Source organism: Bos indicus, chromosome 23, assembly GCF_029378745.1.
Source record: "Bos indicus isolate NIAB-ARS_2022 breed Sahiwal x Tharparkar chromosome 23, NIAB-ARS_B.indTharparkar_mat_pri_1.0, whole genome shotgun sequence".
Lineage (NCBI taxonomy): Eukaryota > Metazoa > Chordata > Mammalia > Artiodactyla > Bovidae > Bos > Bos indicus.
The window spans coordinates 14363661-14381206 of NC_091782.1; the positions used below are offsets into that span (position 1 = coordinate 14363661).

At 44.0% G+C, this 17546-nt stretch overlaps 1 protein-coding gene across 4 annotated transcripts in view; it reads left to right on the plus strand.

The window, feature by feature from the left end:
* Positions 1 to 16951, plus strand: part of DNAH8 (dynein axonemal heavy chain 8) — a 320679-nt gene extending 303728 nt beyond the window's left edge. For all 4 annotated transcript variants that reach the window (XM_070777905.1, XM_070777908.1, XM_070777907.1 and 1 more), the window contains 3 exons: positions 67 to 256; positions 14142 to 14263; positions 16532 to 16951. In XM_070777905.1, the coding sequence (XP_070634006.1) occupies positions 67 to 256; positions 14142 to 14263; positions 16532 to 16819 (600 nt within the window). In that variant the 3' untranslated portion in view covers positions 16820 to 16951. The remainder of the gene's footprint in view (positions 1 to 66; positions 257 to 14141; positions 14264 to 16531) is intronic.
* Positions 16952 to 17546: the final 595 nt, after the last annotated feature.

The window sequence follows — 17546 nt, forward strand, 5'->3', positions numbered from 1 at the left end:
CGGTAGCTGTTTCCCTCTTCCGTTGAATTTTCTTATTCTCAGATTTTAACTCCGTCATTTTTCCAGAACTTGAGAGATGCTCTGGACAACATGTATGATGCCCGTATACCCCAAATCTGGAAAAGAGTGTCCTGGGACTCCTCCACACTGGGCTTCTGGTTTACTGAACTTTTGGAAAGAAACGCTCAGTTTTCTACCTGGATATTTGAAGGGAGGCCCAATGTGTTCTGGATGACTGGTTTCTTCAATCCCCAAGGTAGGTGTTCACAGGACTTGGACGTCGTGAGTGGTTGTGTGGTAGCACTGTGTGATAAATGTATGTTACACAGAGCAGTATAGAGGCGCAGCTTACTGCATGCTGGAATTATGCTTTCAGAGGTGTAGACCAACAGAGGAACCTTCTATATTTGTTTTACAAATTCAGTCTGAAGTTCTGTCTGCCATATTGCTTCCACAACATAGGGGCAAAATTCCATTTTTCTTCTCACCCACTTAAGCAAGCAAGTTGGTGGTTAGAACAATGTGAAATACTGAAAAGGTTTTGTTCAAACATTACTTTTTAAATGTTTATGAAACTGACAAAAATGAAGCACCAGAATATGCAAAGGAAAATGTTCCTAAGGCTCAGAAAATTAGACTGATTTTTAAAATGACCATGTGGCAAAAGTTTTATTCAGTGCACTTCCAGAGTCTGTCCCTGCTTGCTTGTTTTTTTTGCCCCTCCCCTGAAAAAGTGCTTTGTGATCCCATGGCATATATTCCTTCATTATAGAAATATTTACTGAATAAGTTTCAGACTAGATCTCATAGAGTTCATAAAAGTTCAGAAATGCAACAATGTTTTTTTCTTACTATGACATGGATAGTTTTTTCAAGTAACTCTTGGCAAGAATGAAGGGACACTGGGTTCCTTACAGTTCAGCACCTTCTAGGCCCATTAGTAATACAATTTAAGAAGTGTTCACACTTAGAAATTTAGGATTACTCTCGTTACTCCGTAAGCAACTTAGCAAACACTCACATTGTTACTCTCAGCAGTATGGTTGAATCTCATAAAATAATATTAAATGAAGGAAGTCAAACAGGACACATTATAATGTATACCATATTCTTTGTGATGTATGAATATTGTGTGATTCCATTTATGCAAGAAACCAAAATAAGTAAAATAGATCCAAGGTCTTAAAAGTCAGAATAGTGGTTACCCTTGTGGGAAAGGGCAGTGATCGCCAAAGGGCACAAGGCGGTTCAAGGGGTCTGGGAATGTTCTACTTCTTGATCTGGATATTGGTTACAGGGCTATATTCCCTTGGTGAAAATTTATCAAGCTTTATACTTATGAGTTGTATGTTTTTCTTTGTATCAGTTCAGTTCAGTTCAGTCGCTCAGTCATGTCCAACTCTTTGTGACCCCATGAATCGCAGCATGCCAGGCCTCCCTGTATAATACTTAATAAATAGTAGACATTTATTTGTTCTCTGTGTACATGCATTCATTCAGTTCATGAATTTTCAAGTGCCTTAACATTTTCTAAATTTAAAACATTGATCATGGTGGTTTTTAGGAACTTAGCAAATTATATTGGGTTGGCCAAAAAGTTTATTCAGGTTTTTCTGTACCATCTTATGAAAAAACCCAAATGAACTTTTTGGCCAACCCAATACATGGCACATTATTATGTCAGTAGACTTTAGATTTGTGAAGAACAGCCCCAATATTTCACTTATCTGTTTTTCTCCCAGAATTCCCATTGAATTTGGGAAGGAAAAAAATTTTTATTATGGTTTTCAGATTCTTGTGTCTACTTACAAGTCTCTTTCCTCTATACCAGCCCTCAATTTGAGTAAGCTGTCACCAGGCGATTCCGAGCTTGGGAGCTTAAAGAAATAACGTTTAACTTGATTAGGATTGTTCAACCATCTTTCATTTGCCAGCCCATCCACTAGGTGCTTTCAATAGAGAGAGATTTGAGATGCAGTTCCTGCCCCAAAGGCGCCCATAATCTGGTCAGTAGGACAGAAACATGAGCAACTTTAACAGAATGTGGTAAATGCTCCGCCTGCGTAGAACCAAGTGCCGCGCAGGCACAGAGGACAGAGAGGTACCTTCCCCGAGGCCGGCCTTGAGAAGAGCTGTACCCGGGGTCAGCTCAACCCTGGAAGAGTGGGGTTCACAGAGGCAGAGGCTGGTAAGAGCATCCCAGTCAGAGACCTGAGCAGAGACAAGGCATGTCCAGGGAGAGAAGACTCGTGTGGCCTGAGCTCAGGAAGCAGGAGCAGGGGTGTCGGGGGGTGAGGTCTTCCAGGCGAGTTTGAGCTGCATCATAAAGGCAGCATAAAGTCACCAAAAATGAGGTGAAGGTAGAGTGTAGACTGAAAGAAGGCTATCCATAGCAATGACACTCTTATCAGGTCCAAGGGAGACAGCCTGAGACCTTGACCAGGTGCAGAGGAGGAGGCAGATCTGATGGACTGATTAAATGGGGCTCTTTGAGAGGGTAGGAAGTAGCAGTGGCTGAGGCTGAAGGCTAAGCACAAGACCAGGAGCCTTAGGAGAGGGGCCACTTGGGAGGATGAGCAGGGAGCCCTGGACACGTCAGCTTGTGCAGGAGGGACATCCAGGTGGGCAGGTGTGCTGGCAGACTTCAAATCAGTGATTAGGAAAAAAAAAAAAGGTGAGATCGTTAAGTATATTTTTAACATTTAGAAGCCAAGGGAGCGGGGTTGATGTATTCATGGCTTTCCATAGACATAGATGGGTAAATCGTATATCACAGCACAGTCTCTTTGAGCAATTGCTTTTTTCCATTAGAAATGTAACTTTCAATAGCAAAGTATTAATATAAACTAATGTTTGTTACTATTTATTAAGAAGTATTACAAACTAGAGCAACATTTAAAGAAATATAAATACAAATCAGTTTTCTTATTTGCCTTGTTAATAACACTGATCCTTTCTATTTTTTTTTTTTTTTCTCTTCATTTCTGTTTTTTTTTTTTTTATTTTTATTTTTTTTCGCCGCCTCCCGTGAGGGGGCGGAAATGACGCGACATGCGCGTCAGAGGGTGCGACGCGGTCGCCGGCCAAATACCTTCATTTCTGTTTTTAAACTGAACTTGGATTCCTTCTCTCATGGCTCTCCGTGTCTCCGAAAGTCTTGCACCTATTCAAACATCCTACCTTACACACCCTTGCTTTCTGTTTGTAGCACAGAAGAATGGAAGTTAGATTTCCCTACCTACCAATCATTTCTCTGCTTCCTTTGCCCTTACTTGACATGGAAGACAAATCCCTTGCAGTTCCATCTTACCTGGCCGAATCAGAGAGGTTGCAGCAACCCCATGCATGTTCACAGGCAGCATGCAAGCAGATAAAGTCCTCTCCAGGTGGAAGCTTCTCTGGTCACTATCTGACCTTGGTGACTGATTTCTCGACATGGTGTAACTTCTGGGTTTTATATCGTCTAACCCAGTCCCCTTCCATGAAATAATTTTTTGTCCCAAAAGATTTAAGTAAATTATTTTTCAAGGGCTATTTTTTTAAGATTTTTCTTTTTTTTTTTTAATTTTATTTTATTTTTAAACTTTACAATATTGTATTGGTTCTGCCATATATTGAAATGAATCCGCCACAGGCATACATGTGTTCCCCATCCTGAACCCTCCTCCCTCCTCCCTCCCCATACCATCCGGCATTGAAATATGTATAATATCATATATGAAACGAGTCGCCAGTCCAGGTTCGATGCACGATACTGGATACTTGGGGCTGGTGCACTGGGAAGATTTTTCTTTTGATGTGGAACATTTTGAAAGTCTTTATTGAATTTGTTACAATATTGCTTCCATTTCATGTATTGGCTTTTTGGTTGAAAGACATGTGAGATCATAGCTCCCGGACCAGGGATCAGACAAACACACCCCGCATTGAAAGGCGAAGTCTTAGCCGCTGGACCGCTAGGGAAGTCTCTAAGTAAATTGTTTAAAGAAACCACGGTTTAAGTAAAACACAGTGCCGTTTGCTAAGATGCCATAGTTTTTTCAGAAATATATATAGTCAAAATCACCTAGATTGTAGAAAGCTTGAAAATGTTTCTTTCACCTATGACCATTTGTTTTGTGTTCTTGTAATGTTACCTGGCATCTGATACTGTCTGAGGTGTGTTTCCCATCATGCCCCTGTGAGCGCCCTTTGGGCCTAAGTGATGCTGCAGGGACAGGTGACGGGCCTCATTTGCCACCCCCTCCCTGGTCGCAGTCTGTGTCTGATCTCACCCTGTTTGTAGCACTGTTCTGTCACTGTGTGGTGGTCTGATATTTCGTCTTATTGAAGAGGCTGTCAGCCAGCCACCCTGGAACTAATTTCGTGTGTTCAGCCCCCTTCACAATCATTTCTGTAGCAACTGACGAGCTCAATCAGGTGGCAATTAGATTTGATTATTAACGTGGTCAAGCTCTGTGTGCCCCTGACCCTGTGACATTTGTTCAATGGCCCAGCTTTGGGCATAGCATGGAACTGCCTCCAAGTGGATAACTCAGGCTCAGGTGAACCTTTGTGCTCCACTGGGGCTTCCCAGCAGTAACTGGCACGCACACACGCATATCGTTTAAGACTGTGCTGCTCAGCATTCTGGAAGGATTATGTGGTCTCTTGTTCCCACAAGTGTACCTTTTCACAGCATCATGTACACACGACTTAGATTCTGATTTGTGTGTGTCTGTGTCATAGATAGGGATGTGTTTAAACTCAGAGATTATGAGTGGACATGAGCTTGACATCAATCCAAGGGAATTGCCTGCCTTCCAGAACCTTTTAATTGATAGCCTCGCTTTGCCATTCAGTTTGGTGTGACTCACAGGTGCTGCAAATGAAAGGGAGCAGAGGCTGGACGTGCTCTCACACAGAGGTGTGAGACCTGCACTGACATTATTTTCCAAATGTTGAACTCAATCTGCAGCGTGATGCCATTTGGATGCCGAACTGCTCTAGCTTTTCTGTTTTGTTCTTTAGTGTCTTGGCAAGCCACACCAGGTCTGTTGTAGCAGATATCAGCAACAATTTAGTATTCACTACTACAAATCAAGATTTTCAGTTAGAAGGGAGTCTACTGAATCAAAGAGATGGACAATTTTTGTCCTGTTATCTTTTGTTCCTGTAAAAATCACCGATAACCTCTTGCCTGAGTATTTGTTCTTTTTTAAAAAAAATAACGTATTTATTTATTTTTGGTCGTGCTGGGTCTTCGTTGCTGCATGTGAGTTTTCTCTAGTCGTGGTGAATGGGGGCTACTCCTCATTGTGGTGCACAGGCTTGTCACTGCGGTGGCCTCTCTCATTGCAGAGCACAGGTTTGTCATTGCAGTGGCCTCTCTTTTTGCAGAGCACAGGCTCTAGGCGCTTGGGCTTCAGTCGTTGTGGTCCATGGGCATTAGTTGCCCACAGCCCATGGAATCTTCCTGGACCAGAGATCAAACCTGTGCCCCCTGTGTTGGCAGGCGGACTCCTATCCACTGTCCAGGGAAGTCCTGTGTATTTGTTTTTAGGGCAACATTAGCAGCTGCCAGCAATTTCTGAATGCTTATCTTGAAGACAGTCATAAAAGCTTGCTGTCTGTTGGGCAGAAGAGTACAGCAGGGTTATTAATAGAGCTTTAGGATTGGAAGGGACTGGGGATTTTTTCTAATCTTATAACAATCCCAAGTGTGCCCCAGAGGTACCCCTAATATCTGAGGAAATCTAGGTGAAGGGTTATCAGGGTTTCAGACCTCAATCTGGGTGATAGCACTCACTGCCGTGACCCTGAATCCCAGAACCAGAGAAGGACTGTGGACACTGTAGAAACACCTCCAAGTGAATAAAAGCCCATTCTTCTCACCTTTGGTGGGGAGGGGCTTGATGCCCTGGCTTCAGCCTCAACCACATCCCTTATGATTTTAGTCTCTGCCCATGGTCCTTACCCACCCTCTAGTTCCTTGTCGTTTGGCTGGCTTCATTACAACACTGAAACTGCTCTCTCCAAGGCCACCAGGTCTAGTAATCCTCCTGCTAGCTTCATTTCACACCTTGGCTTCCATCCATCACCTACCTTGGTTCTCCCCCTACCTCTCAGAGGGCTACTTCTGAGCCCACTTTGTGGGCTCTTCTCAGGCAAGTTCTGCCCTTGGCCCTGGTCTCTTCATTGATGACCTCAGTCCTTCTCAGAGATGCAATTGTTTGTCTCTACTTATGACCGACTCATCAAAAGTCCCAGTGTTAGCTTCTGATTCTTACTTCCAACTGTCTCCGTGAACTATTCCATCCTCTGTAAACCTCACCAGGACTACAGCTGTCCATCTCCCCACTAAACCACCCTCACCAGGGTTCTGCTCCGTTTGCTTGTACCTGCCCACCCTCCAGATCACCCTGACTCTTGTAAATAGTCCCTCACATCCTAACAGCTTGAAAGAGGGAAATCAGGAATGCATAGTGTGGTGGAAGATGGGGGGGATGGGAGGAAGGAGTAACAGATGCTGCCAGAGGTCAAGTAAGGTAGGGCCCCAGATGGCTAGATAGCCTTATCAACCAGGAGACTGCGGGCGAGAGAAGTCTCAGTGGAGTAGGTGGGGAGGTGGAGGAGTCAGATTTCAGGGTGAGTGAGAGACCAGAAAATGGGGAGACAGAGAGTGAGGGTGGAGAACATAGAAAATTCCCTCGAGAAATTGGATTTGGAAGAGAAGAAGGGAGTTGGAGGAGCAGTTGTAAGAAGAAAACATTTTCTTTCTTCTTTTAATGGCAGGACAAGCTTGAGCCTATTCAAATACTGGTGGGAAGAAGCCAGGAGAGAGAGAGACAACAAAGATACCACAAGGGGGGGAGTGAAAGAAGCAGAAGGAGTGGTTCCCCAAGTGGAGGGATGCACTCCATGCGGGAGGAGGGACACCCCACCCGCTATAACAAGGTAACAAGGAAGGAATGAGCGTAGATGCCAATGAGTTTGCTGGTATGGTGGCAAGAAGTTAAGAGAATTTCCATCTGATGCTTTCTATTCTTCCCTTTGAGGAGGCAAAGTGATCTCAGGAGCAGGGTGTTAGAGGAGAGATTTAAGAAGAGTAGCAGAAGTTTGAGAAAGAGGGCTAAGGAGGAAGGGATTGCTAGATGGCTTTGACAATCCCATCAAGGCTAGTGGTGGCTAAACCACGGTGGCAGTTGTGTGCTGGTCTCAGTTTTGCTCAGCAGCCTGGAATGGGTTTAAGAAGAAGGACACCTGGACTTGTTTAGCAGTGGAGTTCTGCTGGGTGAGTGATGAAAAAGATGGGTCTGCTCTAAATAGGGGAAGAAGCAAAGAAAAGGGGTGGAGTTGAGGACCAGGTCTTTGGAACTGAGACGTCAAGATGCTGAGTGGGATACTGAAGAGACCCAGAAGGCGGCAGGAGGCTCCGTGAATGGGGACCAGTGGGTACTTGCAGGGACAGTGAGGGGAGGGGCGTGTGGACAGAGGATGATTGTCCAAGCAGCAGAGATTCTCATCCAGGGTGGAGGGGCAGTTGGGGAGGACAGGATCTTCAGGGTTGAGCCAGCCTCCAGGAAGGGCAAGAAGATGGAGAGAATGTTCTGTGCAGACATGGAACACATGGGAGAGTCTGTTAACCACAGACCCACTCCAGCGAGAATAGCGTAAAGGTTGGGGAGGGAGCAGAGAGGTGTAAGGTTGGGTGAAGGGAGAGGAAGCATGGAGTAGCAGAGAAGGAGTAGGGAAGGTACAGCAATTACAGAATTACGTTTTGGCATGTGAGACCCAGCGGGGTTAGCTGATCCCAACCTAACCAAGAGAATTAGCCCCAGTGCTCCGGCTTATACTCCATGTCCTGGATTAACAGCATTTCAGAAAATATATGCATATCAGGGGACTCTGGGAAGACTCAGCTTGCATTACTGACAGCCTTCCTCATGTTTTGCTTGTATCATAGGGCATGTCTCTTCCCACTTGCCAAATTTGTTCTGCAAACAACATGCGTCCATGATCTCTTATTGGCCTGTCATGCAGATATTTTTTACAGAGCAGAGGTTCTTAATCCTGCCCGCACAGTAGAATCATGTGGGTAGGTTTTAATGCATGCTAGTCCCTGGGGCCCAAACCAGGGACTTCAGAACCTCTGGGGATGAGTTCATTAGAGTCTATATAATCAGTCTTAAAATATCTTTTGGTCATGCTAAGGTGTGAGGAACCTGGGCCTTAGACCATTGCTACCCAGTATGTGGTCCAGCAGCCAGCAGCGGCAACATCACCTGGGAGCTTGATAGAAATGAGGATCCTCAGGACCTACCCTCAACCTCCCTACTGAATCAGAACCAGCATTTTAATAAGCGATCTTTCCCTTGGTGTTAACTGTGAACTTTGAGAAACCCTGCCTTAAAACAGTACTAAAGCCTGGTCCCACCTCTAGAGATTCTGATTTAACTTATCTGGGCTATGACCAGGGAATTGGAAGTTTCAAAGTCTTCCCAGATATTTCAAATTTTCAGCCAAGATTAAGATCCCTACCTTACAGCATTGAACAAAGCATCAGGAAAGGTTCCTGGGGCATTTTTATTCAACTGGGTGAATCATCGTCATCTTTGCTTAATGATTTCTGACCTTCTATTTAACTTACCAATGAACTGCATTCGGTTCTCATTTTGGGGAAAAAACTGCCTGTCATAATCTTATGGCAGGAACATCATTTCTGCTCATCTTTCAAAATGCTCATGGGAGGCTTAGTAACTGACAAGACAGGAAATACTGAACAACCGAAGGCTCATTACCTAAGGACTGGTTCATTTATTAAAGGAAAGAAAGTGTTGCCTATAGGACCATCATTACAGAATACCAAGCAACTCCTTGTGAAATAAAGAACCTTCCTGATGGTGCTCATTTCACACACTAGCAAGGTTATGCTCAAAATTCGTCAAGCTAGGCTTCAGCAGTACGTGAACCAAGAACTTCCAGATGTACAGCTGGGTTTAGAAAGAGCACAGGACCCAGAGATCAGATTACCAACATTCATAGAGAAAGCAAGAGAATTTCAGAAAAATATCTACTTCTGCTTCCTTGGTTATGCTAAAGCCTTTGACTGTGTAGATCACAACAAACTGTGGAAAATTCTTAAAGAGACAGGAGTACCACACCACCTTACCTGTCTCCTGATAATCCTGTATGCAGGTCAAGAAGCAACAGTTTGAACCGGACATGGAACAACTGACTGATTCAAAATTGGGAAAGGAGTATGTCGAGGCTGTACATTGTCACCCTGCTTATTTAACTTCTATGAAGAGTACATCATGCAAAATGCTGGGCTGGATGAATCACAAGCTGGAATCAAGATTGTGGGGAGAAATATCAACAGCCTCAGATACACAAATGTTACCACTCTAATGGCAAAAAGGGAAGACAAACTGAAGAGCCTCCTGATGAGGGTGAAAGAGGAGAGTGAAAAAGTTGGTTTGATGACATGTGTTCCCATCACTTCATGGCAAACAGAAGGGGGAAAAGTGGAAGCAGCAACAGGTTTTATTTTCTTGGGCTCCAGAATCACTATGGATGGTGACTGCAAGCCATGAAATTAAAAGACACTTGTCCTTGATAGGAGCAAAGACACGACAAACCTAGGCAGAAAAGCAGAGATAGAAAGCAGAGATATCATTCTGCTGATAAAGATCTGTATGGTCAAAGCTACGGTTTTTCTAGTAGTCATGTATGGATGTGAGAGTTGGGCTATAAAGAAAGCTGAGCACAGAAGAATTGATGCTTTTGAACTGTGGTGTTGGAGAAGACTCTTGAGAGTCCCTTGGACAGCCAGGAGACCAAACCAGTCAATCCTAAAGGAAATCAACCCTGAATACTCATTGGAAGGACTAATGCTGAAGCTGATGCTCCAATACTTTGGCTATCTGATGCAAAGAGCAGACTCACTGGAAAAGACCCTGATGCTGGAAAGATTGAGGGCAAAAAGAGAAGGCAGCAGAGGTTATATAGTATTACCAACTCCATGGACATGAATCTAAGCAAACTCTGGGAGATAGTAGAGAACAGAGGAGCCTGGCATGCTGCAGTCCTTGGGGTTGCAAAGAATTGAACACAACTTAGTGACTGAACAACAACAATAGCATTCCTGGTTAGTTATTTATTCTGTCCCTTCCACGACCTTGTTTGAATTGATACTGAAAGCCTTCTACAGCTTCCTTCAAGCCAACTGATTGCACAGGTCAAACAACAATAGTTTGTTTGCTGAAATGTTAGGTCATGACTATTACAGGAATTAAGACATAACAAGTGTTATTTTAGGCCTGAGTTTCCAGAGTATAATACAAGCTTAAAAGTACATTTTGCAAAAGAACAAGCTTGACAAGTGTTTTAACAATTCATTATACTGTATGGGTTAGAAAGGCAAAGAAAATTTAAGGCACCTCAGTTAGCCCACATGACACTCAGATGTTTGAATGGTTAAATCACCCATTTTTGTGTGGGTGTTTAAGTCTCATGAAAAATAGATTATTTTTGTTGAGGACTTTCCCCAACTTTTTTTTTCTCACTTCTGAGTCAAACGCATGAACGCCTGAATCGCTTTTCCCACCACTGATGATTGAAATTCGGCTTAAGAATTATTAAAATTAAATTAGTGCCAAGACAGAAGTACTACTTCTCAAGCCTTTATAAAGAAAAATCTATCAATAGTCTTTTAAAATTATATAGGTTTCAGAAAACAAGAGTTTTTGATTTCATTATACTTGATATCAGTCTATAAGAAAGATGATCATTCATTTTTAAAATTCGATAAAGAGCAATTCAGTGGATTTGCAATTCAGTTTGAATTCTGCAAGATCATGTTCTTCTTTTTAGGAGGCAAAAAAAAAGCTATCAAAACTTGAAAAAAATATATGTATCTTCTCCATGTTCTGAGTGAGAATGAGCCATGGAACGGTTTCCTACCCTCTGCTCTCAGGCCTCAAATTATTTATTGAACATTTTCCTTTCTTAATAGCTCAAGGTAATATGCATTCTAGATTTCGTCTCCTGGCATAACCGAGAGTGCTTCCTAAACATTAGGAGGCTTACTGTTGAAGTCAGCCAGACAATATCATGCGTATTCCCCAGCAGGGAGATGAGAGAAGGTGGTATCTCCTTAACCATACTAGAACTTTTTCAGAACACTCCACCATCAACTGAGGTCCTTGCCTTGGGTGTGTTACATAATAGAGAGTCTCTCACCCCCTCACCTGGCATCTACTACATTGTTCTGAGTGCCATAGCAAGTGAGGTCAAATTTGCAATTTGGAACTTCAAATATTATAGAAAAACCCAGTTTTTCAACTAGTGCAGATGGATAGTTAGTCATTATTCATGCCTTATGCATTATGACTTTGTAGATTCATAGATCAATGATGAATTTTAAAATATCATAAAATAGGGTCAATTTAATTCTGAGGATCTACTTGGATGCAAGCTTAAAGTTGAGTGATGAAAATGACATTTTCATGGAGTCACTTAGAATGGAGGATTGGGTTTTATTACTGTGGTCATATATACCTGACTGGGTTTCCCAGGTGGTGTGAGTGATAAAGAACCCGCTTGCCAATGCAGGAAACATAAAAGACCCGGGTTTGATCCCTGGATCAGGAAGATTCCCAGAGGATGGCATGGCAACACACTCCAGTATTCTTGCCTGGAAAATCCCACGGACAGAGGAGCCTGGAGGGCCACAGTCCATAGGGCTGCAGAGCCGGACACAACTAAAGCAAGTTATCATGGCGTGGCATATACCTGACTACCAAACACACGACATGTTGACTACTAAAAAAATGAGATCCCCAGTATTTAAAGTGGAAGTTGATGTAATCACACACTTGATCAGACCATCTCAGGTGACTCCACATGTACACTACAGACAGGTCTTGACCAGAAATCGCTGCAGGCAAACGTCTACCAAGTTTCCTACTCCCTGTATTTAACACTTTGCATCATAAAAGCATCCTTTCCTACTAGGCACTCTTAGTTTCATGAAACTTTATAAGAATCACTTATAGGACTTCTCTGGTGGTCCAGTGGTTATGATTATGCATTTCCATTGCAAAGGGCATGGGTTCGATCCTTGGTCAGGGAAGTTCCACATGCCTCCCAGTGGACCTAAAAAAAAGAAAAAAGACCTTCAATTAGGTCCTCTGGTTGACTGACCAACTTTTCTTTTGGATTAATGCAGGGGTTCTTCTTGAGTTTCCTAAATCCTGCTTTCAGTGAGAGCTCTGAGTAAACTTTATAAGATGCAAATACAACTAAATTATTTGCCTGCTTCAGATAATCAGTGGCTTCCCACCATTCACAAAGTCACCAGGTCCAAAGTCTGCCCCTGCGAAACCCTGCCTCTGCCTTTGTTCTAACCTCATCTGCCATTATTGCCTCATCTGTAGGCCTAGACTTCTGTGCCTTTGCACATGCTGTTCCCTTAACTGGAATTATCCCACCTGGAAAACTCTTATTTTCAAGACTAGTCTTTGACTTCATCTTCTCAATTCAGCCGTCCCTGAGCTGTCTTCTTGAGTGGTCCACTCTGTTCTCACATCTTTACTTACAATGACATCGAGGTGTATATCCTGCTTCCGTCCACTTTCCCTGTAGACTGAGCTCCTTGAGTGCAGGGTCCATGGATGGCCTCTTCATCATTGTGGGCATCTCACCTCTAGCATACCTGGTATATAGTGGCCACTTCTAAGGGACTTAGTGAATGAATGAATGAATGAGTGCCTCCCCAAGTGTCTAACAATAATGAGGGAAGGACTTGAGAATGGAGAGAACTTGACTTTTTCACTAAGCAGGCTAGAGTCCTACTTTATTTATTAAAAAAAAAAAAAAAAAATATATATATATATATATATATACACTGATTCATTTGGCTGTGCCAGGTCATGGTTGCATGCGAGATCTTAGTTGCAGCATGTGAACTCCTAGCTGTGGCATGTGGGATCTAGTTCTCTGATGAGGGCTTGAACCTGGGTTCCTTGCATTGAAAGCACAGAGTCTTAGCCACTGGACCACCAGGGGAGTTCTCATTCTTTCTTTCTAATTCTAACAGGTGTTAACTCACTGCCTGCCTTTATGCCTTGTAACTTTCCCTCTTCTTTCCACTCCCATTCAAACCTGATAAAATATTACCACTTTCGTGTTGGTTTGTGCGTTAAAGTTCTCACAGTTCATGAGTCTAGGAGTAATAGGGACACACGCTTCCAAAATTTACTTGTGATTGTGAATAAAGGGGCTCATGATTTCCAGTATTAACATGGAGGCCAAAATGTAATAGATAGGTCACAGGGGACATGAGTTTGGGTGAACTCTGGGAGTTGGTGATGGACAGGGGGGCCTGGCGCACTGCGATTCATGGGGTCGCAGAGTCGGACACGACTGAGCGACTGAACTGAACTGAAAGTATCCTAAGATTTTGAAGTCCATTTTGAAGTTTAAGGTATAGTTTTTAAATATGAAATGCTACTCTCCAAGATAGACTTCTCTAATTGAATTGCATGGCAATGATTTGCAAATATTATGTTTAAAGAAAGGCCACAATATACAGAACCATGTATTGTCTTAAAATAACTGTATTATGCACATTAAAACATGGAGCGTTCCTTTCCGGTGTGATTGCTTTGTTTGATCAAATTGAAAGTCAGGCTTTCTATTTTGGCATTACGCCTTATTTCCTAGACTAAATGAAATTATTCCATTAGAGCAAATAGACGCTTGATAATGGTTTGATTCCAGTTTTAATTGGAATGCTGTTCTCAGAATATTTTACCATTCCAATATTATTCCTTGATACTGGATTTTCAAACAGAGACTCTATGTTAGCGCTGGGTTACAGCCCTTAGAAGACTAGAATAGTTGAAATCCCAGGGGAATTTCAAACCGCGACCTTGTCTGAGGCAGAGACGGTGCTGTTTTCCGGCTGTCTGCTGGCAAGACGTATTTGGTTGATTGAAACAAAACGTTGAAAGAAACATCCCTTCTGAGGTTTGATGTCAGCTCCTCTGGGATGGGCACACATCTGGAGATGGATAAGCAGCTAACTACACAATTCCCCCTCTTGTTACTAGAGTAGTCTGCACCAAGGCATCACGATTTCTTTCTCCTTTTCTAAGGCTTCCTGACCGCAATGAGGCAAGAAGTGACCCGTGCCCACAAAGGCTGGGCCCTGGACTCCGTGACCATCCACAACGAAGTTCTGCGGCAGACCAAGGAGGAGGTCACATCACCCCCTGCGGTAGGTGCCACTGGGCAAGAGCAGGGCCACTTCTGGAGCTGGGGCTCCAAGTTCAAGTTCTGCTGAACATGGACCTATGAGCATCTCCATCAGGTCCTCTGGCTTTGCAGTGAGAGTTTCCTTGGTTGTAACCAGGAGACCTCAATGCCAACTCCTCCTGCATTTGCCAGAGTGGGAATGAATGATAAACACCAGGAAGTCCCCAGACTGCATTCTTTGTAATTACAAGTTACATTTGTGTGTGCTCAAAAGGACTTTCTGCATGTCTCCATCCACTGCTGTGGGGCACTCACAGAATTAATGAGGGTTAAGGGCAGTAGTGGGTTGCCATTTTCCAGTACTCTTGCCTGGAAAATCCCATGGATGGAGGACCCTGGTAGGTTGCAGTCCATGGGGTCGCTAAGAGTCAGACACAACTGAACGACTTCACTTTCACTTTTCACTTTCATGCATTGGAGGAGGAAATGGCAACCCACTCCAGTGTTCTTGCCTGGAGAATCCCAGGGATGGCAGGGCCTGGTGGGCTGCCGTCTATGGGGTTGCACAGAATCAGACACGACTGAAGTGACTTAGCAGCAGCAGCAAGGGCAGTAGAGACTAACAGGATTGGCAGTCCTGAGCTCTGGGGCCAGTTCCAGTCATGTTCCTTCTTAGCTGCAGGACCTGGGTAGAAGGACAATTTGCCTGGAAAATTCCATGGACAGAAGAGCTTGGTGGGCTATCACCTATGGTGTTGCAAAGAGTCGGACCTGGTGCACACATCATACCATGCCACAGATTTAATGATGGTATCTAATGTGCTCATTTTCTGGGATTGCCCATGGTTTTACTGTCAAATCATGTACTTCAGATTTTGGTTCAAGAGGTATGGTTCTTATACTCTTGGCCCACATGGGGGATTTTAGAAAACACTTTGCAGCTAATATCCCTCTCTTTTATTATAATATAGATTTCCTTTCTCTTACCCAGTCCTCACTGGAGATGGAAAAACGGTCACCATCTTCTACTTAAGTGTGTCTTATGAGCTTACGTGATTGTTGGAGTCTCCCCCGTGATTCCCTTTAGACTTTTTTCTTACTGAGCACATGTTCTATGGCTCCCCACTGCCTACAAGATAAAGTTCAAGCTCTTCAGTCTGGTATCGACAGTCTTCCACTGTTAAGCCCTAACTTATTTTATAACCATTGACCCTGCTGCTAAATAAAATGCTTGGACTCTCCTGACCATCCAGCCTCTCTTGATGCCCACCCTCTCTCCTCCATGTTCCCAAGCGCAGCGTGCCCTCCAAGACCCTCTCCTCCACAAGCCTCCCCGAGCACTCCAACCCACAGTGACTTTTCACTTGCAGTCACCGCGCTTGGCCTCAGTCAGTGCTGTTCATTAGGCAGCCCCTCTAACAAGCGTGTGCTGGTGTTTGAGTCATGCCTTTTACATTTTGTTCTATGTGTGTGTGTGTGTGTGTTGTCTCCTGGTTTACTGGTGAGGCCCTCAAGTCCTACTGTGTGAAAGACAGATACAGGATGAGGTCAGCCACTCTTGGACTGATTCTCCCCCACCCTGCCCATCACTTCCGCTCTTGCTCTGCATGTCTGACCTCTGGGGGCACTCACATGAAGTTAGAACCGCCTGTTGGCTTGCTCAGTGCAGGCTGAGATCCCGAGTGGCACCCAGCTCTGAATCGTGTCCTGGGTGCTCCCGCAGGACCCCGCACCAACTCAGAACACCCCTGTCAGAGACTTTCATTTGCAGCAGAGGCAATCTGGCGCTGCTGGCTGAGTCTTTGGTCCCAGGCTGGTCACCCCTAGGCTCAAATCACCAGTAATAGAAACATTTCTATGGCACTCATGTGCTGTGTGTGCTTAGTCACTCAGTCATGTCTGACTCCTTGCAACCCCATGGACTGTAGCCCACCAGGCTCCTCTGTCCATGGGATTCTCCAGGCAAGAATACTGGAGTGGGTTGCCATACCCTCCTCCAGAGGATCTTCCCAACCCAGGAATCGAACTGGGATATCCTGCATTTGCAGGCAGATTCTTTACCAGCTGAGCTACCAGGGAAGACCATAGCCTCCAGCTGTGCCACAGAGCAACAGTGGGCTCAGTATTTCACCAAGGAATGCATCCACTGGTGTTTTCTCCTTTGGGGAGCGTTTTAAGATTGCTGTGTGTTCTCTTTCCAAACTGATGACCTTCGTTACAACATTGGGTGCCCATCTCCCAGCAGGTAACTTTTTAAAACTTCCTGCTATCTTCCGCTTGGCCCCTCCAGGAAGGCGTATACATTTATGGGCTGTACATGGACGGAGCAGCCTGGGACAGACGGAATGGAAAGCTCACGGAATCCACCCCCAAGGTGCTCTTCACACAGCTGCCCGTGTTGCACATCTTTGCCATCAATTCCACGGCACCCAAGGACCCCAAGTTGTACGTGTGTCCCATTTACAAGAAGCCCAGGCGGACTGACTTGACCTTCATCACTGTGGTGTATTTGCGAACAGTCCTCTCCCCGGATCACTGGATCCTGAGAGGCGTGGCCCTTCTGTGTGACATCAAGTAAGTTCCTTTCCACCTGCTGAGGGCCCTGGAGCCACGTGGGCAGTCAGCACTGTCGAGAGACTCAGGGAGGCGTGTCTTTCTCCCTGATAATTGCTTGATTACTCTTTCTAAATTAAAAAGTTGGTATCTTACAGTCACTTGGATGTGTGTGTTTTCTCTCATATCAATATTTGGAAAGACGATTCAAAAGTAAAGTTTGTTGTTTTTTTTTTATTCCAGGCAGCCACATTCCATTTATAATTATTTTTTAGATAAAGTCCTATTTTCATGTTTGAATACTTTGGAAGATTTGAATTTTTAAAAACTAAAAGTATTAATTTGTTGCATCCCAAAAAGAGTCTAGTAGATGCAATCGTCTCTCTCAAATAAAACCCACCTTTCCTTTGAATACCATCCACCCAAGCCTGAGTTTATGCAAGTATGCTGCCTTTTGCTTGTTTTCTGCATTTGGTCCTCTCTCCGTGTTTGTGAAGTGGGAACTGGAGGGGTCCAGTCAGTTCCCCCTTGGGACTGATAGCTGGTGGTGTGAAATATTTGAGACAGAAAATCCACTGGGATGGCTGCCCTTGCAATTTAATTTTATTCAGTATTATTTTTAAGTGCTTTTGAGGCCCAGAGAGCTCTGAGTCTCTAGCTCTCCCCTCCCAACTCCAACTCCACAGGAGATAATGAAGCACACATTTCTAGGCAGCAAATGTAGAAGGAAAAAACAAACTCCATCAAATGAA